The following is a 22,539-nucleotide window of genomic DNA, read 5'->3' on the forward strand; positions in this document are numbered from 1 at the left end:
GCTACTCTGTGCTAAGTCTTTTATGAGGATTACTCATTAATCCCCAGGACAGCCTCACAAAGTAGGTTACCCTTCTGAGTCCCATGCTAAAGACCAGGAACCTGAGGCCCAGAGAGGTTAGGTCCTGGCTCAGGGTCCACACAGCCAGCAAATTACAGAGAGGTCCCTGTACTGCTTCATAGTGTGTGACAGATCCAGAACCACTGGGAGATGTCTGAGGCCAAAAGAGTTGGGGTGGGGGGCTCGGCTGCCCCCTTCTCCCCTGTTCCCTCAAAATAATCTGGAGAAGTTAGAGTGTGACTCTGAGTTTTATTTTCCATTATTCCATCAACATCCACTCTCCTTCTCTGGGTTCTGTCTATGTTGGGTAGCGCTGGGGACTCAATAGTAAATCCATGTAGGAGATGACGGCCCAGAGTAGGCAGGGCTGGGATGTGGGAGCCCAGGAAGCCGCAGGAGCCTGGAAGGGGCGTCTCATCCAGCTTGGGAGTCGGGGATCCGAGAAAGCTTCCGGGAGGAGGGAGCATTTGCACTGGGACCTGGAGAACAGGTGCAGAGCTGCGCTGGAGTCGGGCATCTGGTCCACGGGCCAGCGGCGCCCTCTTCTGGGAACATCTTGTAGTGCAGTAGCCGGGGTACTGCAGGGGTTCTGTAAAGCTCGGGTTGAACCACATTTTGCGATGCTATAATCCTGTGCGCCCAGCTTTGGCCAATTTACGTTTCGAGGACTTGATTTAGTCAGCCCGTCACTCAAAAAAAATGTTCATTGAGCCCCTGCTTTGCGCCAGGCTCTGTTCTAGTGCTAAAGATTCAATACTGACCACAAAGAGGGGAAAAACGACAATATTACATCGTGCGATCATTAGCTAATATTTGCTAAATGCTTCCTATCCATTTATTAACTCATTCAATCTTCGCAGCTTTGGACGATCCCCATTTTGCAGATTAAAAAACCGAGGCACAGAGAGGTTAGGTTGCTTGCCCAAGGCCTGCAGAGCCAATAAGTGCTGAAATCACATTTGAACCCACAGCCCAGGTTTTATCCATTACATTATCTCCCCAATAATGTGATGTAACATAACATAATAACGTTATATAATGTTACACAAAATACTTTTAGGCCCTGGGAAGTTTTGTGAATCAAGTCAAGTGGGGAAGGAGTATTTTGTGGGAGGGGTAATTGGAAGGGGCAGTCAGGGACGTCCTCTCAGAAAAAGCGCCTTTGAGGAGAGACCGGAATAATGGTGAGCTCTATGGGAAGAGAGGTCCAAGCAGGGGCATAGCCAAGGCAAAGGCCCGGCGGCTGGCACTGCGAGGCTATATTATAGGTCTGGCATCCGAAGTTTCCAAGATTCCCAGTTTTTAAGTTTCTGGCTCTTCGAGGCCCCCGTTTCCAGGCCTCTGGCGTGCCGGAAGCATCCCCAGGTTCGACGTGCCCTGAAGGCTCCCGGCTCCGCCTCCGAGGTACTGCTATTCCCACTGGACCCTCGCCGCGGGGCTCAACTTTCCCCGAGCGGTGGGCGGGGCCGGCCTCACCTGCGGGGGGCGTGGCTCCAGGCCGCCCCGCCCCTGGGAGGACCCACCCGCGGCCCGAGACCCGCGGCGCAGCTGGGAGCACCGTGCGGGAGGCGGCGGGGCGCGGCGGGGCGGAGCGAGTCCCGGAGCGGGCCGCGGTCAGGTGGGCGTCGGGAGTGCGGGGCGGGGGCCCCGGGGGCCGCGAGGGTGCGGGCAGGGGCGGAGGGTGAGGACTGGGCCCCGCGAACCCCTGGGCCCACGGGTCTGGCAAGCAGGACGGGCCCGTGGGCCCCTGGATAGCCCCTGCCCCGCCCCAGGGCTCCCCCGGCTCTGGAGGCCCAGCTGGGGCCGCGCCCCCTCCCCCATGCGCAGGTAAACAGGAGCGGGGGCGGGGCTTAGGGGAAGAGAGGGGCCCTTGTGACGGTTCCCGCAGGGAAGCCGCGGTGCGTGGGGCTGGGCAGGCCGGCCAGCGGTAAGTTGAGTGGTTCCGGGCGTTGGCCATGATGGGGGCCTCCTGCTGCAGGTGTCTGGGGACGGAACGTGCTTGCATTTGAGAGACGGTGCACAAAGCCTAGTTGTGCGTGTGATGGTGTATGAAGCTCAGGTGTGTGTCAGGCTGTGGGTATGCGCGTGAGAAACAGACTGTCGGTGGAATCCTATGAGGGACCAGAGGGACTGTGTGGATGACGGGGGCTGTTTCAATGATGTGGAAATGTGTGTCACCTCTGACGATGTACCTGTCCTGCCCCGTGCCTGCGTGTCTGTGTACTGCAGGGAGTTGAACCGTTTGTAGGATCGTGACCTCTAAGAGGTTTCGTGGACGGGGTTGTCGTTCTGCCTGTATGATAGGGGAGGTGGCAGGGAGGTGGGCAGTGTGTGCACAGGATGGCAGCGTGGGGTGCGACTGTGATTATCATTGTCAGCTGTGTGGTGGTGTGACAGGGCCGAGCATGTGAACGAGAGTGAGCCGCTTGGAGGACTGTGTGAATATGGGAGCTGGTGTGTGTCGAGGACAGCGCCAGTGCTGTGCGGTTGTGCGTGTCACTGTGACTGTTACTGTGGTCGTCGGTCGGGCTGTGGGCGGTCCAGGCAAAGCTGTGTCTGCGGCACTCGGCTCAGACGTCTGAGACTACGTGAAGTTGTATAAATTGGCACGAATCCTGGTGGCGGTTGTCAGGGTGGCTCTTGAACTTGTGTGATTGTGTTTAACTGTTTATGGGGCTTGTATGTGAGGTGTGAAGACTAAAGATGACGTGACCTGCGTGTACACGTAAGTACATATAGAAAGAGAGACTGACGAATGCACAAACACACACAATCAGACAGAGCGAGGGGGATGAGAGCCTGCGGTCTGTAAAACCCACAGGATTACATGCTGCCCTTTCTGCGTGTCTAAGCCTATGATTGTAAACTTGCGAGCAGGTGCAGAAACTGCTGGGCTGCTCATAGTGGACGCGGCATCTTGAGTGACGTGTGCTTGAGAAGGTGTGTGCGGGAACTGTGGCACTGCCTCTGCTTGTCTCCCAGCTGTCTGTGCCCTGGGCACCAACTTATGACAATGTGTTAGTGAGTTGGATTAGGTGGTAATCTGAAAGGACAATGTGAATGTGTGTGTGTATCGTGTTTTATGTTTTAGAGAAGGAAGTGTGTTGTGTTGTATTTTTGAGAGGAGAATGTATTCTAGGTTGTATTTCCAAGAATTCCTTCTTGGGTATGTGTGCGTGTTGAACTGTATTTCTGAGAAGGGCGTGTGTGTAAGTATGAGTGTAACTATGAGGGCTTTACAGGCACTGCCAACTAGGTCATTGACTTTGTCGCTTTCATATAAATCGCATGAAGTCCGGCATGTGAGACCCCCACCCATTATGATCTGTGACAGACCCTGAGCTCTCACGTGGCCAGTGTGACATCCATGGGCCACACCTGCCACACGTGTGTCCCAACACGCCTTGGGCAGGCTGGGCCTGTCTGCAGTGGAGGGCGGAGGCCCTGTTCGCTCAGGGTCTATCAGCTTCTCAGCCCTGGGGAGCCCACACAGGTCCCCCGCAAAGCCCCCTCATTTAGAGGCCTCCTCTGCTTCTGGCCTCAGCCCCTTGGCCCTCTCCTCCTGCCCCTCCCCACCCCCAGTAGTCCGACTGGTTCCCAACCAAAACACCCTAAGAATGAGCTCACAGGGAGGCTGCCGCCTCCACACACCCCGCCCCACACACCCAGGAAAGGAGAGTGCCTCAATCCCAGGTCACACGGCCAGGAGGTCTGGGCCAGGGTATCCGGGGCCCTCGGGGTGGTGAGGGCTGGCCAGGTAAGCTGAGGGCAGGTGGAAGGCCACAGCCCCACTGTTTGCCCTCTTTTGGCTGGTCACATATGGGATGGGCTTTTGGAGTGGCCCTCAGGGCTAAGGACAGGCAAAGCTAAATTAGAATGTTCCCAGTTGAGGGCTGGCCTGCATGGGCGTGGGACAGGGTGCCGGCTGGAAGGTACGGAGTCAGCGGGCTGGCTAGGATGGCTGGTTAGGGAGACAGCTTGGAGGGGGCCTGCTGGTCAGAATGGTGTGGTGGCTGAGGGGCTGGCTCATCTGGCCTTGACAATGATTTGCCAACCCCGGCCACCCCCTCTCCCCCCACACCCCAGGAACAGCAATGTCTGTGCAGGTGGCAGTCGCCGGGAGCATGGGGCTGGGCCCAGAGCGCCTGAGCCCTGAGGAGCTGGTGCGGCAGACGCGACAAGTGGTCCAGGGGCTGGAGGCCCTACGCTCCGAGCACCACGGGCTGGCGGGGCGCCTGGCGGAGGCCCTGGCAGGACAGGGCCCGGTGGCTGGCTTGGAACTGCTGGAAGAAAAGCAGCAGGTGGTGAGACACTCGCTGGAGGCCATCGAGCTGGGGCTGGGCGAGGCCCAGGTACGAGGGGCCAGCTGTGGTGGGCGAGGCTCACACCTGGGGGGAGGCCCAGGGATGAGAGTCAAGTATGCAGGGGGGCAAGCCTGGGGTAGGTGAGACCTAGGGGAGCCAGGCCTGGGAGTGGAAGGCTCTAGGCCAGAGTTGGGGTCCCTGGGCAGTACTGGGGGACCCTTGAGTGTGACAGGAACTTCTGAACCAAATGGGGTCCTTCCTTAGAACTGTGGGTCCTGGGGAGACTTTGGGGTGCATGAGCGGGACCTAAAGTGTCCTTGGGCATAATTTGTCTGCCTGGGTGAAATCAGGAGGGTCCCTGGGAGCCTCTGTGCATCTTCGTAGTCATGCGGAAGGAGTCGGTAGAACCTGGGGGATCCTGGATAGAACATGGGTGCTCTGGCTTGATTTGAGGCCCTGGGCTGGGCCAGGGGCTGTCTGGCAGGGTAGGGACCAGGCCCCCGACTCTTGACCCTTCAACCAACGCACGGCAGATGCTGCTGGCCCTGTCGGCGCACGTGGGTGCGCTGGAGGCCGAGAAGCAGCGGCTCCGCGCGCAGGCCCGGCGGCTGGCCCAGGAGAACGTGTGGCTGCGGGAGGAGCTGGAGGAGACGCAGCGGAGGCTGCGGGCCAGCGAGGAGGCCGTGGCCCAGCTGGAGGAGGAGAAGGGGCACCTCCAGTTCCTGGGGCAGCTGCGGCAGTATGACTTGCCTGCAGAGAGCCAGGTGCTGAGCGGCCCCGGTGTGCCGGGGACCCCGACCCTCAATGGAGACCCAGTGCTCTAGACCCTCAGAATCCTCAACCCACTAGAACTCCCACAGGAGCCCCCCAGCTGTTGCACAGCACCCCCAGCCCTCCGCGAGCACTCAGGCGAATCCCGAGACCCCTGACCACCTGCCTCAAACCCTGAGATTCAGCACCCCATCTCTGAAACCGACCCCCTCTCTGCAGCGGCCCGAGTCCCCGCCTCGCCGAGACAGCCTGGCCTCGCTGTTCCCCAGCGAGGAGGAGGAGAGGAACGGTGGGTGTGGGGAGCTCAGCCATGGGGGACCAAAGGGCGGAGATACGGAGGGACAGCTGAACCCAGAGGTCTCCGAGCAGGGGGTGGGGAGGCCAGGGCAGGGTCATGAGGATGAAGCGGGTGGCTGTGGGGGTGACAGCAGGTAGGTGAGGCCAAGAGCTGTAAAACCAGGCCGGCCACGCTGGCCACAACCCCACGAGCCACATGTCCACATCCCACGGGCCAGTCGGATGCCTGGGATCCCAATCTCAGAAGTCAGTGCAGGAGCCCGTGGTCCCAGGGGCAAGCGGGCAGCGAGGTAGTTGTAGGTCTGGAGTGTGGGCGTCCCCTCGTGGGGCTGGGGTGGGGCAGGAGGCCCGCAGTGACTCGGTGCCCCTGCCCCCAGGTCCGGAGGCAGCCGGGGCTGCAGCAGCTCAGCAGGGCGGCTACGAGATCCCGGCCCGTCTGCGGACGCTGCACAACCTCGTGATCCAGTATGCGGGGCAGGGCCGCTACGAGGTGGCTGTGCCACTGTGCCGCCAGGCCTTAGAGGACCTGGAGCGGAGCTCGGGCCACTGCCACCCTGACGTGGCCACCATGCTCAACATCCTGGCGTTGGTGTACCGGTGAGGCCACAGCTGGCCACAGCTGGAGGGGCGGCCAGGGCGGGAACCATTGCTGTGTGGAAGGGGGGACCCTGGTGGTGTCAGCATGGGGCACAGGAGTGGTGGTGGGGAAGCGGGGACGGAGATCCGGGGTGGCCACCAGGGCCCAGGCAAAGAGGAGTCAGGGAGCCTGGGCGACAGACCCCAACAGAGTAGGGACGATATCTGGGGTGGCCGGAGGCTCGGCAGCGATCTGGGGGTACAGAGAGACCCTGTGCTAGACTTAGGAGGTATGGGGGAATTCAAAAGGGACCCCCAAATGGTACCACCTGTCCTTGGTTCAGCCAGGTCCCTGGGCCTGCTACCCCAACCTGGCTGACTCCCCTCCACCCCTGGGCCGCCCCACAGGGACCAGAACAAGTACAAAGAAGCCACAGACTTGCTGCACGATGCCCTGCAGATCAGGGAGCAGACGCTGGGCCCCGAGCACCCCGCGGTGAGTGGGAGCCCCGGCAGGAATGGGGGTTGCGGGCTGTGCCTTCCTGCCCTGACCTCCCTCCCACCCCCTGCAGGTGGCTGCCACCCTCAACAACCTGGCTGTCCTCTACGGGAAGCGTGGGCGGTACCGGGAGGCAGAGCCGCTGTGCCAGCGTGCCCTTGAGATCCGCGAGAAGGTCCGGCCTCCCTGCCTGGCCCCGGGCCCTCCCCGTGTGACCCTGAAGTGCTCCATTCTGTGGCTCTCGCTGCGACTCTGATCTCCTGGGGCCCCAGCTTGTTTCTGTGACCTCTGACTTTTATGCCCTTCCCACTGGATGTTGAGCCCACGATTTGAGCCTAGTGCACCCATTCCCACGACACCACCTTTGACCTTCTGTGAGCTCTGTCTGATCTTGACTCCTGACTTCATGTTTTAGGTTACCTCATATGCCCCCAACCCAGTACAACCCCTTCCCTGATCTACCCATTTGACCTTGTATCCCAAGGTCAGGGTGGTTTCTGATCCACCATGATCTGCTGAATTCCCAGTTTGAGGGGGCAACCTCTGCCCTCCAGCCCCAGCATCCCATAACTTTCCACTTAGATCCTGTAACCCCTAACTTGTGAGCCCCATTATGGCTGCTGGCACTAGCCCACCAATCCTGGATGACCCCAGTGACTTGTGACCCCATCCACGGTCCTTAGGTCTTGGGTGCCGACCACCCAGACGTGGCCAAGCAGCTCAACAACCTGGCCCTGCTCTGCCAGAACCAGGGCAAGTTCGAGGAGGTGGAGCAGCACTATGCTCGAGCCCTGAGCATCTACGAGGCCCTGGGCGGGCCCCACGACCCAAACGTGGCCAAGACCAAGAACAACCTGGTAAGGGCGCTGTGGGTCTGGGGCGGGGGACTGACGGGTCACGTGATAGGGCAGCACCCGTTGGCTTGGGAGGGTAGGAGGCACAGGAGCGCCCCCACCTCTGCCAGGCCCGTGGAGGAGGGGTACCCTAAGACTTGGGTTCTCAGCTGGGCCCTGACTACTGAGATCACTCATCACAGAAGACGTGGAAGCATCAGGAAACAGGCAAGCTGGGAGCAGCCAGAAAACAGCTCCAGTGAGAGTAAGCTGGAGTGGCAGGGAGCGGGTGACAGCATCAGACACATTTATTGAGCTCTAGACCCCCTGCTTGGTACTTTCCCTGTCCCATCCATCTGTCAAAGGACTCTGTGAGGTAGGTGTTCTTGTGGCCCCCATTTTGCAGAAGAGGAAACTAAGGCATAAAGAGGTGTCACTGGCCCGGGCTGAGCCAGGGAGCCCCCTGAGCTGGGCCACCTAGGCAGGAAGTGCCGGGGTCAGACTCTAAGCCCACTCTGCCGTAGGCGGAGGCTCTGAGTACGGGGTGGGGCTGGGCCTGGGCCTGGGCCTGGGGAGTTCCCAGATTTGAACCAAGATCACCCAGGCCATACCCTCCCGCAGGCCTCAGCCTACCTGAAACAGAACAAGTACCAGCAAGCAGAAGAGCTCTACAAAGAAATCCTCAGCAGGGAGGGCCTGCCCGCCCCTCTCGGTGAGCCCCCACCCCTCCTTCCCCCCAGGGTGCTTCCCGGTGTCCCACCATAATGTCCCCCATCTGTTCCCCCAGGGGCCCCCAACGCAGGCACTGCCGGTGACACAGGACAACAGGTGCGGATGGGCTTGGCTTCAGCTCCCGGGGCGGGAGTGGGGGCTGGGTGTGATGGAGGCTGACTGTGTCCGTGGCGCCCGCCCCAGACCCTTCGTCGGAGCAGCTCGTTCTCCAAGCTCCGAGAGTCTATCCGGCGCGGAAGCGAGAAGCTGGTCTCCCGTCTCCGAGGCGACGGAGCGGCCGGGGCAGCCGGGTGAGTGTGGGACCTGGTCAGCAAAGAGCCCCGATATCTGCAGCCCACCCCGTTCCCTGTCGTGCTCAAGAACCTTCCGTGGCTTCCATCTTCCCTGTGACACGTACAGTCAAACCCAGTGCTGGGGGGGCCTTGCCCGGGGTGGGAGCCAGAGGCCCCTGGACTCACTCGTCTCCTCTGCAGGATGAAGAGAGCTGTGTCACTCAACATGCTGCACGCGGAGGGTGCGAGGGCCACTGGGACCCCGGTGAGGGGCAGACGGGTGCCAGGGTCAAGGAGGGGGTAGGAGGGGCCCGGAGGGGCGGGTGGGGACAGTCAGGCTGGCACTGGGAGCTGGGCTGGAGTGGACCCAGGGACCGGAGAACAGTGGGTTTCACTTGGCCATGGGGGGACAGCAGGGTGAGCAGTACAGCCACTGGGATGGACGAGCTGGCAGTGAGCCCGCTGGGGGTGGCTCTCATGGCAGCCGGAGCGGGTCTGTCCGGCACTTTGTCCCCCTTTCAGCCATTCCTTGTGACTGTCCCCAGTTTACAAACCGGCACCTGAGTGAGGCTTCTCGGACCCTCAGCGCCAGCACCCAGGACCTGGTTCCCCGCTAGAGGCGACAGGATCGCATGGCTGCTTCTTGGGGAGAGGGGTAGGCAGAGGGGAGTCCTTCCGCCCCGCTGCCTGGCTCCGTGCCTCCGGGGGGCACCCAGTGGACTGGGCCGCCCTCTCCTGAGATTAAAGGCTGTAGCTTTGGCAGCCACGAGCGTCTGTCTGTTTCCTTCCCACGAGGACCTTCCAGCGCCTCCCCGAGGCCCCTCTAAGCCGCTGGGAGCGCCAGGTAAGACTCGGGAGTGACCAGGAACACCGTTTATGACCCTGCCCCCACCTCGCGCTACAGCTGCTGAGCGATCTGCTCGATCCTCCGCAGAGTCTCCTCTGACTGCAGCTGCTCCAGGCTGAGCAGGGACAGGCCCAGCTGATCCTCCTGGGGGCAGGGGACGGGCAAAGGACAGGGGTCAGGCCGGAGTGGGAAGACCGCTGCTGCACCTGCCCACGTGCCCCACACGGGGACACGGGGTCCAGGGTGACAGGAGGTGGCTTGCACGGTGGGGTTACAGGACGGGGGGCTTGACTCTGGAGACACCCACACACTGCGGAGCATAAGCTAAACAGGCCAGAGGGGGGAGGTGGCCACTAGACGGCTGTGACCAAGCTAGGGAAACCCTGCCACCTGCTGACCACAGTTCTCCCGCCCGACTGCCTCCGGGCTCCCACTCACCTGCTCATCTACTGTAGACAAGCTCGTGCCCGCAGCCCTCGACTCCCCCCAGTTCCCGGGCCTAGCACTTGGGCGCACACAAAGCTCTCTTTGTCAAGGGCAGGCTGGAGCGTGGGGAGAAAGCCAAGGGACCTTCCTGGAGGAGGAGCTTGGCCCGGGAGGGTGAAGGGAAGCCAGGGCTGGCGGCCTCAGGCTCACCCGGTGGAATGGCTGTGCCATCTGCCTCAGGAAGTACTTGGCCACCTGCACCCCCTCGTCCACGGTCAGGTTGAGGTTGGAGTCACTAAGGTGTTCCTGGATCCAGCGGGGCAGCTTCCCCCGCTTGTCTGCAGAGGTGAAGCGCTGAGCAGGAGAGCGAGGGTGTCAGGACCCCTGGGGTGGGCGGGCTGGACACCCTGCCTAGCCCCCCCCATCTGCAAAATGACAGGGGAGCGGGCAGGTGGGCGGGGCCCGACCCACACCTTGTCAGCGAAGACCATGAGGCCGTAGTCGGTCTTGCCCCTGATGGCCCGACCCACGCACTGGGCCGCGTGGCGCATGGCGTCGAAGGTGAGAAAGTCCTTCTCTCTGATCTGGAACTGGTCCCGCAGGTATTCCAGCCGCGCCTGCGGGTGAGGACACGGGGAGGGGTCCCTTCCTGCCCGTCCCTCGCACTCTGCCCCTTCCCCACACCACACGGGTCCCAGGGGAGGGCCCTAGCGCCCTGCTGACCCCGGGCGCTGCTCACCTTGAGGATGCGGCTCTGGGTGTAGACATAGGGGACGCCGAACATGATGACGGCCCGGCCGAAGTGGTGCACTGGGTGGGCAGAGGCGGGGGCGAGAGTCACCGCCGTGACCGGCTGGAGAGCCACCTTCGTGTGGCCCGGCGGTGGGAAGAGGGGCGTGGGTGCCGGGGGCCCTGCTGGGGGCCCCAGCTGTGGGGTGGTCCCCTGGGGGAACAGACATGGCCAGAGGTCCTGGCAGCCTAGTCCACTCACCAAAGTCGATTCCCTCGGACACTTTGCCTCGAGCCACCGACAGCAGAATGGCCCCACGGCCGTTCTCGCAGGCCTGGGGAGGGGAGGCCAGACAGAGCTGCAGCACCTAGAGCCGCCTCCTGGGCCCCTCCCCCCACGGCCCCTCCCCAGCAGCTCTTCCAGCACCCCACCTACCTCCTGATACTTCTCCAGGGCGACACTGGTCTCAGCCCCATCTTGGGTCTCAATAAAGAGCAGCTTGTTCCTCTGGATGTTTTCAAGGATGCCCTAGGGACGGACACCGGGCAGGTCAGGCCGTGGCTGGCAGGGCGAGTGAGCATGCGGGCGTCCTGACTCAGCCCGGCTCTGCCCCAGACGCCCGGGCAGCAGCCTCCATCCCCCAGCAGACAGAGGGACGGAGGGCGGTGGCGCTGGTCAGTCTCACTTCTTTGGGGAAGCCCTGTGATCCAAGTGGGAAACCGATCCCCACGCCTCATCTTTTGGACAAGTGGGGCAGGCATGTGGCCCAAGATGGACAATCGGGACAGCCTACCCTCCCCCCAGCCAGTGACGAGTAGAGAAGCTGATGCGGGCCAGGCTGCCCAGAGATCTCACGTGACAGTGTAAAAGACACGTGATCAGAGACAGACACACAGACCAGTGGGACAGCGTGGAGGAGCCAGAAAACATCCCCTCACACGTGGACACCTGTGCCATTCGGAGGAGAGCGCTCTTTTCAATAAATGGGGCTGGGGAAATGGATTTCCACATGAACCTTGACCCCGACCTTGCACCATACACAAAGGTGAACCTGAGGCACCTCACAGACCCAGACGTGAAAGGTAAAAATGCAAAGCTTTCTAGAAGGAAACACAGGACGTTATCTTCGCAACCTTGATGTAGGCAAAGGTTTCTTAAATAGGACACGAAAGGCGCTCAGGATGCGGGGCTCAGGCGGCCAGCAGCCACCTTTCCTGCTGTGTCAGAAGAGCCTGTCTGAGGTCTTGGCTATGAGTGGATGAGGGACTCACCCCACCATTCCCACGTTCACCTACCCGAGAGCTGGGCCGTGGGGTGCTCAGAAGCAGAAAGGACAGAGCAGCCCCCTCCCCTAACTCCACCCTGCTGCCACCTGGTGCCCGGCTCCCAATTTCCAAAATGCCGCTTGACCTCGCCCACACACTACCCAGTGCAGACTGTCCCCAGTCTCTGTCCAGCCTTAATTCCCCAGAACCTTCCTCTAACAGCACAGCACCCAGCTAGAGTCATGCTTGCTACCCGGGGTCTCCATACCATGTGCTGGCGGGACACAGCCATGCGGGTGACCCCAAAAAGAACAGCAAGGGAGCAAGGAAACCAGAGATGGGGTGTGGTCACCCCTCCTGAGGGGTAAGCCTTTGGGGGAGGGGCCCACAGAGGCTGCTAGGGTCTTAGTTCTTGACCTGGACGTGGGGGGAGGGGCACAGGTGTGCACGCCATTCAGTAAACCTTTCATGTGTCTTATACACCATCCTGTCACCTATGACACTTGTCACCATTTACAACACGAGGAGTGAAGCGCACAGAGGAACAGCCAAGAGCCGAGGAGCGAGGGGCCCTCCGGGGCGCGGGCGTACCTGCTCGTACCAGGAGGCCACAGTGCTCTCCATGTACTGGTAGCTGGTGAAGAAGGCCACGATGCCATCGGGGACCACGGCAGACATCTCCAGCAGGAGGTTTCCATAGTTGCGGATCACCGCTGTGAGGGGGTCAGAGGTTGGAGCCTCTGCCGGCCCGGGTTCTCCTCCCCACTCCCCTTCAGCGTTCCTGTCTAATGCCCGGTCTTGAACTTGTGGTTCTTAGAAACCCCGCGAGGCCATCGGCAGGGCTGCTCACACACACCTGCCACTCCTCCTCCCCGGCCCGTGGAGGACGGCGCCCACCATCCCCGAAGGCTAGGCATGGCCATGTGACTTGCCATGGCCAATGACATGAGTGCAGAAATGGCTGTGTCGCTTCCGGGCGAGCACCTTTGTGAGCCAGCGTGTCATTCACCGTGATCCCTCCTGTCACCTCGCTCCACTATAGCGATGTGTCCAGTGGTGGAAGTCCCCAGAGCGGTGGCACGGGGCAGGCCCCCTTCCAACCAACAATGGCATGCGCCCTGGGCAAGAAGTGTGAAGCCACTTCGATTTGGGGGTATTCGTTACTGCAGCAAGACTTAGGCCATGCTGACTGATAAGCCTCCCCTCTCGGAACCCAAACAAACCACTCCCATGGGCAGCACACCGATATCTTCCCGGGTCTCGAACTTGGAGGTGATGGTCACCTGGTCATTGCCACGGCCGATGATCTGAGAGCAGGAGAGGCCACGATGAGCGAGGCAGCAGCGGTCACGGGTGCGTGCGTGCCGGCTGCCAGCCTGTGCTGCCCTACGCTTTGCATAGACACGATGTCATTGAAGGAACGCTCAGCTACCCTGTTATCTGCACTGCACAGAATGGCCTGAGGCTCAGAGAAGGGGAGTCACCTGCCCCAGGTGACACAGCAAATAAATGACAGAGATGGAGCTGGACCCAAGTCCGCCCGTGTTCCCGACCAGCAAGTGCACTCGGCCAGCCCCAGCCTCGGGCCGGTCGGTTCCAGAACGCTCCTCACCATGACTGTGACAGCCACTGGTGCACTGCCACCGGCGGCCTCGCAAAGCCGCACGGCAGCGTGTGGACAGCAGCCATCCACCACCCCCGAAGGGCAAGTCCCAACGCCACAACACCCTGGGAATCGCAGATATTTAAGTTGGACACACACTCAGAGTAGCAAAACCTGCCCTGGCCTGAGTCTATTCAGAGTCCTGACTTATCTCCCTTTTCGACTCTAAATGAATGTTTTGCTGCTGGAGTAGTCGTAAGACTTCGCCCTGAGGCTGCTGCCTGGACCCCGCTGGAAGTGGCACACGGCGAGCACACAGTGTACGCCTAATTTCTAAAGTCTGGAAAACTCTCATTTCTAAAACTTCTCAATTCTAAAGCACACCTGGCCCCAGGGCTTCAGATGAGGGCCCGAAGGCTTGTGTTCTGATGCCCAGTTTACAGAGGACACTGAGGCAGAGCAGAAGGGTCACTTCCCAAGGTCACAGTCAGACGAACCGGGCAAAGCCACGTTAACCAAGAGCCAGGCCCTGGGCCACGTAAGTGTTTTACACTCATTGGCTCACTCTCCCTTCCACTGGGAGACGGGGGAGGAGGCATTCCCATTGTGCGGGTGAGAAACCGGGCTGGGGGCACCAGCATCACGCCCCGGTCTGTCTGACCAGACTCCACACCCTGATCTGGAAAGCTCTCCTGGCTCAGCACGGGGGCGGGGCGGGGCGGGGAGCACAGGGAGGAAGGGTGGCCCGTTGTTCCCGTCTCCCCGCCCGTCACCCCACCTCCTCCCACATACCATGGGGCACAGGCAGACCCGGGCCAGCGTCATGGTGAAGGTTGCCATGGTGACAGGGTGGAAGTCCAGGATCTTGGGGTAGATGTCCAGTGGGGACAGCGTCTGTGGCAAGGACAGCAGAATCTCAGCAGGACTGGGCAGGAACCAGGAGCCCCACAGCTGAGGACTGGGGAGCAGAGAAGGGTCCTCACCCCAGATGTGATGATGACAGACTGGAAGCGTTCAAACACAGGTTTGATGGCCAGCGAGGCGTCCATGCAGCTGCAGGGAGCAGACGAGGGTGGTGAGAGCCAGGCCAGCGGGGCTGGGGCCCGTGGTCCAGTCACGCCCCCACTGGGGTCGGGTCTCACCTGAAGTGCAGGATAGGGTTGGTAATGGTCGGGGTTCTGTCATCGAAGGGCTCAATGATGATGGTGAAGCCTACGGGGAGCCGGTGAGATCGCCAGGGCGCCAGTCATAACCACGCCCACTCGGCCACTCCCCAGTCCCCACCGCCAGAGAGAAAGGGACCAGCCACCAGCCGCCCAAGCCTAAAACCCAGGCTCCTGAGTCCAAAATTCACCCCCATCTGCCCGCTTCTCCCCAGGACCAACACCTGTGCAAACGTTCACGGAGGGTCTGAGCAGAGAGCACCGAAGCTTCGCTCTCGGGCCCACCCTGCCTTTCAAGCCAAAGCTTTGAGCTTCTCCCAGGACCTTTCTGTCCAAGCCATCAGGAGGCCGTCAGCTCTGCCTCCAAAGTCTGTCATCTGACCACCTCCCCCCACCCCCTCCCCAGTCCAGCCGCCACTACCCCCGCCTGGACCACTGGGGCTGCGTCCTCACCGGGCTCCCAGCTTCCACCCCTGCCCCTTTCACGGCAGCCAGAGGGACCCTGTGAAAGCCTGCATCAGGGCTACCCCTGCCCTGCTCAGAAGCCCCCCACGACCCCCACACCCTTCCCGAGGTCCAGAATCGTCTGTGGGAACCTGCCATTCTGACCCCATCTTCTCCTTGCTTGTGGGCCTCCTGCCTACCTTTCAAAGCCCACCAGGCTCACTCTACCCCAGGGCCTTGGCACTCACTGGCCCTACTGCCTGGGAAGCTTCCCGAGGTGGCTGGCTCCATTTGGTCACTTGGGACTCAGATCAAATGTCAGCTCCTCAGAAAGGCCTTCCTGGCCGCCCTGGCCACTGCAGGCACACTGCAGCATGGCAGCCAATCCGCTTCTCACGTAAACGGTTTTATCACTTTCTGGAATGATCTTCCTCACTTGCCTCTTTGCTACCTGTCTTCCCCTCTAGAATGCACGTTCCCAGAGGTCAGAAAAGAGGTCTTTCTTGGTTCCTGCTGCTTCCCCAGAGCTAGGCCTGGCCTGTTTATTGAACAGATGAATGAATGCATTCACGTATTCAATTTCACTTAGTGAAAAAAAATCAAGTCCTCTGTGCTGGGGACACAGCAATAACCAAGAAAGCTCTGGCCCTGCCCTCAGGGCTCACAGACCACTGAGGGGGACATAGAGACTTATCCCCAGTGACTCCCTAGAGTAGGCTTGGGGAGGACGGGGGCGGGGTAGGGGCTTGAGACCAGCCTGGGGTCAGAGAGGGCTTCTTGAAGGAAGGGACATCTCTACTGAGCCAAGAGCTGAAGGATGAGTGGGAAGGTCAGTGGGGGCTGAGGAGGATAGAAAAGGACATTCCCAGCAACAGAACGTGACATGTTGGTGGATGAGGAAGTGGGGCGGAGGGAGAAAGACAGCTCAAGGTGGCAGACGGGGTAGGACAGACAAATGGACACAGAAGGAAGCTTCCGGTGAGAATTGCTGCTTGATGGGCTCTGGGGTTGGGGGACAGATTCTCCGTCCTCCTGCAGAGGCTGGGCCCAGCCACACGACATCAGGCAGGCCTGCCCTGGTGTCCTGGATAGAGTAATCTCCAGGGATCAGGCTGAGTCCTCGGCCAGCCTACAGCTGAGGAAGGGGAGGGACTGCCGCCCAATAAAGGTGACAAAGCCTCCGGAACCCTCCCCCTCTCCCTGGCAAGCCGGAAACCTGACCATCGCCCTCAATCCCTGTCCCCCGTGGTCCCCACAACCAGGCACCAAGTCCCAGCCTCCTTACCTCCCCATCCTCCAGCCCCTGCTTCCTCCCATCCTGCTCCCAGGCTCAGGCTCCCCTCCCTGTCCCAGTCCCCGGAAGAATCTCTAGAGGGACAAGCTGCCCCTGCTCCCTCGGCTCAGAACCCGCCCCCCGGACCCCACACAACTTCTCCGGCCTCATCTCATACCATCACCACCCCCACCCTCCAGGCTGCGGCCAGAGCGAGCCTCTGAAAATACAAATCTGAGCAGGAGGCTTCTGCGGGGATCCTCGCTGCAGCCGCCAGGGGCCAGCAGAGGCCAAAAGCAGGGTGCTTACCCTTGGCGTAGGTGCTGACGAGGGTGGCGAAGTTAGCCAGGAGGGTGAGCGGGGAGAAGTCGGCGAGGTCCGCGATCTCCAAGGTGTGCAGGAGGGAGCGGAGGCGCTCCGCACAGAATCTGGAAGCGGGGCGAGATAGGATCGGGGTAACCCCGGGCAGCCCCTCCTCCGTGGTCGGAGCACGTGGTCATGCCCGTCTCCCCAGGTGGCTGGGCACTCGATGGGGACACGGACTGGGGCTGTTTCAGTCACCTCTGTGTCCCTACATTGTTCGACTGTACGCTGGCACTTACGAAGCAATAAACGCACATCCCAGAGTCACATGGTCGCATGTCACACAATCTCATATGCAGGTTACCGGTCAAAACGGGACCCGCAACCACACCTAGAACCCCACAATCACAGCGTGAATCCTGCACGGCCACGTGGTCATCCACTTGTACCTAGAACCCCGCACTGTCTCAGTCACTCTCGGCTGCCCTGGTGACACATTCGGCCCGTCCCAAGACCCCCGGCAGGGAGCCAGCACCCCGCGCTGCGTGGGGCCGAACCTGAGGGGCTTGCGCTGGATGCACACGCGCTGCGCCAGGCCGCTGAGGAAGGCGGGGGGGCTCTCCTGCACCATGTGCTGCGCGCGCAGCCGCCACTTGACGTACTCCAGCAGCCGCCGCAGGAAGCCCAGGAAGTGCTCCGCCGTGCGGATGGAGCCGGGCACCGCCTCTGCGGGGAGCAGGTGTCAGCCGCCACCCCCGGGGAGAGCGGGACGCCGAGAGGGTCACGGAGGAGGCAGCGGCTCACCCTGCAGCACCTCGTCCGGCAGCACGGGGTTGGCCAGGTGGGCGTCGGTCTCCCGGGCAGCGCTGGCCTCGCGCAGGCCCTCCACCAGGCGCCGGTACTCGTCCCGCAGGCGCTGCTCGTCCGTCTCCTTGATCCTGCGGGGAGAAGGGGAAGAGCAGGAGCCAGCTGAGAGGGCACTGGAACGGGGCTCGTGTCCCTCGGGGACAGGTCAGGCAGAGAACGGGGGCTTCGGGGGGGCCGGGGTCGAAGAGCAGGGCCAAGGCGGGCACCGCAGCCTAGCTGTCACCCGCACCCCCACCTGAGCACTGTCTTCTGCAGGGTCTCTAGGTTGCCCTGGCATCGGTCAAGGGTCCGGCGGGTGAGGTTGACACTCATGGAGTCGATGCAGACATTGTCTGTGGCGGGGAGGGCCAGGCTCAGTCAGGCGAGGGCGGCTGGCAGGGGGGCAGCCCCAGGGGCCGGCATCGCCTCCCGGCCCAGGCTCCCTCACCAATGTTGTGGGCCTCATCGAAGACCACAACGGCCTTTCGGGCCAGCTCCTTGGACACCAGGTCTGCAATCTTGGGGTCCAGGAGGTAGTGGTAGCTGTAAACCACCACATTGGCATGCAGGATCTGGGGTGGCGAGGAAGGCAGGGTTACCCCAGCCTGACTGCCACCTCCCACCTGCTCACACCACCACATCGCCCCTTCATAGGCCCACAGAGGTGAGATAAGGAAAGACAGATATAAGGCAGATGGACAGACAGACCAGACACAGACAGAGATGAGGCACGTAAAGACAGACACAAGTGAGGCACAAATATAAACAAGTTGACAGACACAGAGGCACAGACACATAGGGAGATGCAGACAGACAGACATGGGCAGCCAGATGGGCAGGAAGCGGTAACCCTCATGCATGCCCCCCGCCCTCCCCCCACCAGCCTCCTCACTGAGTAGCGGGCTAGGAAGTATGGGCACCAGCCCTGGCGCCGCCCCATGGCCTTCAGGTCATCCAGGTTGTAGATGCCGGCAGGGAGAGGCACCTGGCGCCCGTGAATGTCAAATTCCTGGGGCGGGCGAGAGGTGCCTGGGGGTCAGGGAGCGGGGCTGTCACAGGGGTCTGACCACCCTCCCTCGGCCCTGACCCAGCAGGCACCTCATAGAAGCGGCAGTGGGGCAGGCTGTGGTCCTGCTGGTACTGCGCCCGCACGTAGGAGGCTGTGAGGCTGTGGCATTTCCCGTCGACATCTTTCCCAAAGCGCAGGGGTGTCACCTGGGGAGCCGGTGTGGGGGAGTATTATCTCAGCTCTGAGAAGCCCAGCCCCCAAACCCTGCTGGAACCTGGGGCTCTACACCTCATGGCTGGGTGCGATGGGAGGCTGTCCTGTCTGGGGTAAGACTTGGGGATTTCTGCAAGACTCAAACTTCACTTGTTTCATTATTAAGACACTTAGGAACTTACTGCAGCAATGCAAAAGTGACAAATTACTCTTAAATAGTAAAACGTTAAGGCCCAGATACAATGGAGTATTATTTGGCCACAAACAAGAAGATCTTGCCATTCGTGACAGCATGGGTGGAATTTCAGGGCATTATGCAGCGAAATAAGTTAAACAGAGAAAGACAAATACCACGTGATCTCACTTATATGTGAAATTAAAAAAAAAAGAAGAAGAAACAACCAAGCTCATAAACACAGGAAAGAGATTAGTGGTTGCCAGAGGTGGGGTTGGCGGTGGGCAAAATAGGTGAAGGGGGTCAAAAGACACAAACTTCCATTTATGAGAAAGTCATGGGCATATAATATACAGCACGGTGGCTGTAGTTAGTGCTGCATTGCATATTCGAAAGTCGCCAAGAGAGTAGACCTTATAAGTTCGCATTACAAGAAAAAAAAGCTTGTAACTCCTTAAGGTGACAGATATTAACTAGACTTACTGCAATAGTCATTTTGCAACATATACAAATATCAAATCGTTACATTGTATATAGGAATCTATATATGTGTCAATTATACCTCAATAAAAAAGCGTTAAGCTTTGAAGATTCTTAAGCGTGTAGATTAGGATAACTACTTTATCTTTGAAAATTCCTAACACCCAGGACCTTGGCAGAGTCTAAGAATCAAAGGAGCTTCTGATCGCACAGTATGAGAACCACCTTGCCCCTTGCCCTGCTCTGTACCCTCCGAGGCTCTGTTTGTGGCACCATCACAGCCCAGGGCTCTTGGGAGCAAAATCTTTACCTTCACCAAAGGGAAGGCTTGAGGATGCTGACCCTGCCCTCTCCTCCTCCCTTCCATCAGTCACCAAGGCCTGTGCTACTTCTTAATTATCATCCATCATATGTATTATTTCTCACATATTCCATATATAAAAAGTGCTTATAACAGTGCCTGGTGCACAGTGGTGGCTTTGTAACATAATTCAAAAATAACTAATATTACATATTATGTTATATATAGTATCATGATAATGTCTAATAATTCTTTTAGCTCTTTGTGCATGCTAAGGGTACATATGCATTATCTCACTCAATCTTAACGACTGTATGAAACAGGTACTTATTTATCCCCATTTTACAGAAAGGAAGACTAAGGCCCAGACTGCAGAAATCTACTCGCCAAGACTACACAACCAACAAGTTTCAGAGCCAGGAAGCCAGGCCTGCCAGACTCCACCTTTTTAATCTCTCCCAGGCCCTGAATGAAGAGTTAAAATTTGATGTGTGAGAAAATTCTGCACGTGGCCCCAGTGTACCTCTCTGAGAGGCCTGGTCTGGGGACCTAAAACTCCTGGTTGACTGGAAGAGTGCCCTCAACCCGGGGCTTAGTGCGAGGGGAAGAATGGGCGCTCACCTCAGGATGAATACACAGGTTCTTCCTGGAGCTCAGAGCCAGCCCCAAAAACTGCAGCTTCTCGCCCTCCTGCTTCTCGTAGAAGCTGAGCAACTTTCGAAGCTCTTCGATCACCTGTGCCAGTCGAGGAGGGAGTGGGGACTTGGCCTCATCGAAGGCACAAGCCCCTGCCCAGCCAGGCCTCAGCCCCTTCCCCAGGTCCCCAAACACCACCCGCAAGCAGTGATGGCAACCACAGGGGGGCCCAGGAGGGCTGGGCAGAGTGAGGGGCAGTGAGGGAGCAAGGGCATCGCCCGACTCACCTTCTCAATCTCAGGCACTGTCCTCGAGCAGTAGATGAGTTTAGTCACTTCCAGTGGATATGCCTGCCGACGACAATGGGCTCAAGCCATCTGCCTCTTCCCTCTTCCGCCCTCCACAGGCCCGTGGCTCACTTACCCGCTGGTATGCCATGATCAGCGCCAACAGGGACACTGTCTTCCCAGTACCTGATGGCATCTCCAGGATTCCATGACCCTGCAAGTTGGGGGTGACAGGCTCTCAGAACCTCAGGGACACCCCTCCCCACTCAGAATGCCACCATCTTGGAATGGCAGAACAACACAGCAATGAAAAGTCTGGGCCCCAGGGGCAGTGAGTTTGAACCCCACTTCTGCCACTTCTTTGCTGAGTCGTCTTAGGCAAGTACCTTTACATCTCTGGCCTCAGTATCCTCATCTCTAAAATGGGCCTAATAAGTTCTTCTTCACAGCATGATTATGAAGATCACTAAGAAAATGGGGGTGAAATATTTAGCATAGTATCTGGTATACGGTGAGCCCTTTTTCTGTTAATTTAGCAAACACTTCCACGGCACTTCTCTGTGCCTGGCAGTATTTTTAAATGTCAAGATTTGTCAAACTCAGCTCTATTGACATTTTCGGGCTGGATAATACTTTCTTTGGGGTGGGGTGGGGTGGGAGGGCGCGTCCTGTGCACTGTAGGATGTTTAGCAGCAACACGGCATCAACCCATTACATGCCAGTAGCACCCGCATCCCACTAGTATGCCAGTCAGGAATGTCGCCAGGCATCGCCGAATGTCCTCTGGGGGGTCAGAGTCATCCCTAGTTGAGAAGGGCTTCCTTCCTTGGTGGTGAATTAACTCATTCATGTAACCCTCACATTAACCTCTGAGGTAGGTACTGTTACTATTATGCCCATTTTGCAGAAGAGAAAACTGTGGAGCAGGGAAATTAAGTGATTTACCCAAGGGCACACAGCTGTGGGTCCAGGATTCCAACCCAGGTAGCTGATTTCAAAGTCTGTAATATATATATATTCCTAACCACTGAACTGCTCAGCCTTATGATAAATGTTAGCTACTATTATTAACTATTATTATTATTATTATTATTATTCCTCTTTCTTTTTGTTTCTTCTTTTATTAACTTTTATTATTTTGGATAACAGGAAGTTTGGGAGTGCTGGCTTCCCAAGGACCTCTGATTTCTAATCTAGACCTCCTGCAATCTCGGTCTTAGCCGCCCGTGAGGCAGTCCCACCTGTCAGGTGGGCAGCGGCGGCGGGGGCCACCCACCTTGGCGTCCAGCGTGCGTTTGAGCTCCAGCATGTAGGAGAACTGCTCCGGGTAGATGTAGTCGTACGGAAAGTAGACCAGCAGCCCGTCCACGTTGAGCCTGGCGGCGAGGGCTGCCGGGTCAGTCTCGCGTCCCCTCAGTCCTTCTCCAGCCCCCACACTCCCCTGCCGTCGGGCCGACAGAGGTTATCTGCCCGGCACCGACCTGCGGGTGCCCCCGGATATCCCCCAGGTTCCCAGCAGCCTCCGGGTCCCCTCGGCATCTCCTCACTGCCCATCCCCGTTGCTGTACCGTGGGTCCCCACGGCTATCCCCACCCCTTCACTCTCCCTTCACCCCGCAAGGGCCCCGGACACGCCCCCCCAGCCCCCGCCATTTCCCGGGGACCCGCGCCCGGTCGCGAGCCGCGAACCCCAGCCCCCCTCTCACTTCATGGCGACGACGGCGGCAAGTAGAGGCGTCGATCCGCCCCCTCATGAATATTCAATGAGGCAGGATCCCGTGGGTGTCCTCGAGGCGCGGCTTCACCTTCCTCACTACGCCATTGGTTGACCCTCCCTGTCACTCTATCGATCGGGATAATGCGCGTGCGCACGGCAATGCGGGGGCGGGTTCCTGCAGAGGCGGTGCCAGAGGCATCGCTGCGGATCGCCGAAGACCAAGAACAAAACCTGGGAGGAAGAGAACCGAGAGAATCGATCCCATTCATTAGGATTCGGTCTCCGGGCATCTTCCCAAATTATCTAAATAGCGAAGAGAATCTAGGGGAAAATGACAGGGAAGTTGGGGGCCTTTTCGGGGCCCGCGAGTTAGGAATGGCTTCGCTGCACCAGGTGAACATGCACTTATAAAATGCCTGCTGTGTCCTGGACGTCTCTGGGGTAAATAACTCCAATTATTTATTGAACTACTATGTGC

At 59.4% G+C, this 22,539-nt stretch overlaps 2 protein-coding genes across 6 annotated transcripts; one reads left to right on the forward strand and one right to left on the reverse strand.

The window, feature by feature from the left end:
- The first annotated feature begins 1,627 nt into the window (after positions 1–1,627).
- Positions 1,628–8,961, forward strand: KLC3 (kinesin light chain 3). 3 transcript variants are annotated; one of them, XM_039866204.1, is made up of 13 exons: positions 1,628–1,678; positions 4,147–4,412; positions 4,898–5,128; positions 5,355–5,424; positions 5,810–6,029; positions 6,417–6,504; positions 6,581–6,682; positions 7,191–7,364; positions 7,962–8,052; positions 8,128–8,168; positions 8,256–8,362; positions 8,546–8,614; positions 8,886–8,961. In XM_039866204.1, exons 2-13 carry the CDS (start codon positions 4,155–4,157, stop codon positions 8,959–8,961), a joined length of 1,527 nt encoding a protein of 508 aa, XP_039722138.1. In that variant the 5' UTR covers positions 1,628–1,678; positions 4,147–4,154. The 3 variants fall into 3 exon arrangements, with proteins under 3 accessions (XP_039722138.1, XP_039722136.1, XP_039722137.1); XM_039866202.1 differs by lacking the exons at positions 1,628–1,678; positions 8,546–8,614; positions 8,886–8,961 and adding an exon at positions 1,962–1,987 and having other exon boundaries at positions 8,128–8,256; XM_039866203.1 differs by lacking the exons at positions 1,628–1,678; positions 8,546–8,614; positions 8,886–8,961 and adding an exon at positions 3,971–3,992 and having other exon boundaries at positions 8,128–8,256.
- Positions 7,626–22,150, reverse strand: ERCC2 (ERCC excision repair 2, TFIIH core complex helicase subunit). 3 transcript variants are annotated; one of them, XM_039866199.1, is made up of 24 exons: positions 22,051–22,150; positions 21,622–21,721; positions 20,482–20,559; positions 20,346–20,408; positions 20,044–20,157; positions 18,343–18,459; positions 18,137–18,253; positions 17,693–17,816; positions 17,501–17,597; positions 17,203–17,336; positions 16,956–17,124; positions 16,405–16,523; positions 14,358–14,427; positions 14,199–14,268; positions 14,008–14,109; positions 12,856–12,919; positions 12,204–12,325; positions 10,783–10,875; positions 10,609–10,681; positions 10,357–10,427; positions 10,091–10,234; positions 9,828–9,971; positions 9,237–9,335; positions 7,626–8,539 (listed from the first exon to the last, which is right to left on the reverse strand). In XM_039866199.1, exons 1-23 carry the CDS (start codon positions 22,053–22,055, stop codon positions 9,243–9,245), a joined length of 2,283 nt encoding a protein of 760 aa, XP_039722133.1. In that variant the 5' UTR covers positions 22,056–22,150; the 3' UTR covers positions 7,626–8,539; positions 9,237–9,242. The 3 variants fall into 3 exon arrangements, with proteins under 3 accessions (XP_039722133.1, XP_039722132.1, XP_039722134.1); XM_039866198.1 differs by having other exon boundaries at positions 7,626–9,335; XM_039866200.1 differs by lacking the exon at positions 22,051–22,150 and adding an exon at positions 21,827–21,845 and having other exon boundaries at positions 7,626–9,335.
- Positions 22,151–22,539: the final 389 nt, after the last annotated feature.

This window comes from Pteropus medius, unplaced genomic scaffold (genome assembly GCF_902729225.1).
Source record: "Pteropus medius unplaced genomic scaffold, Ma_sr-lr_union100, whole genome shotgun sequence".
Taxonomy (NCBI): Eukaryota; Metazoa; Chordata; class Mammalia; order Chiroptera; family Pteropodidae; genus Pteropus; species Pteropus medius.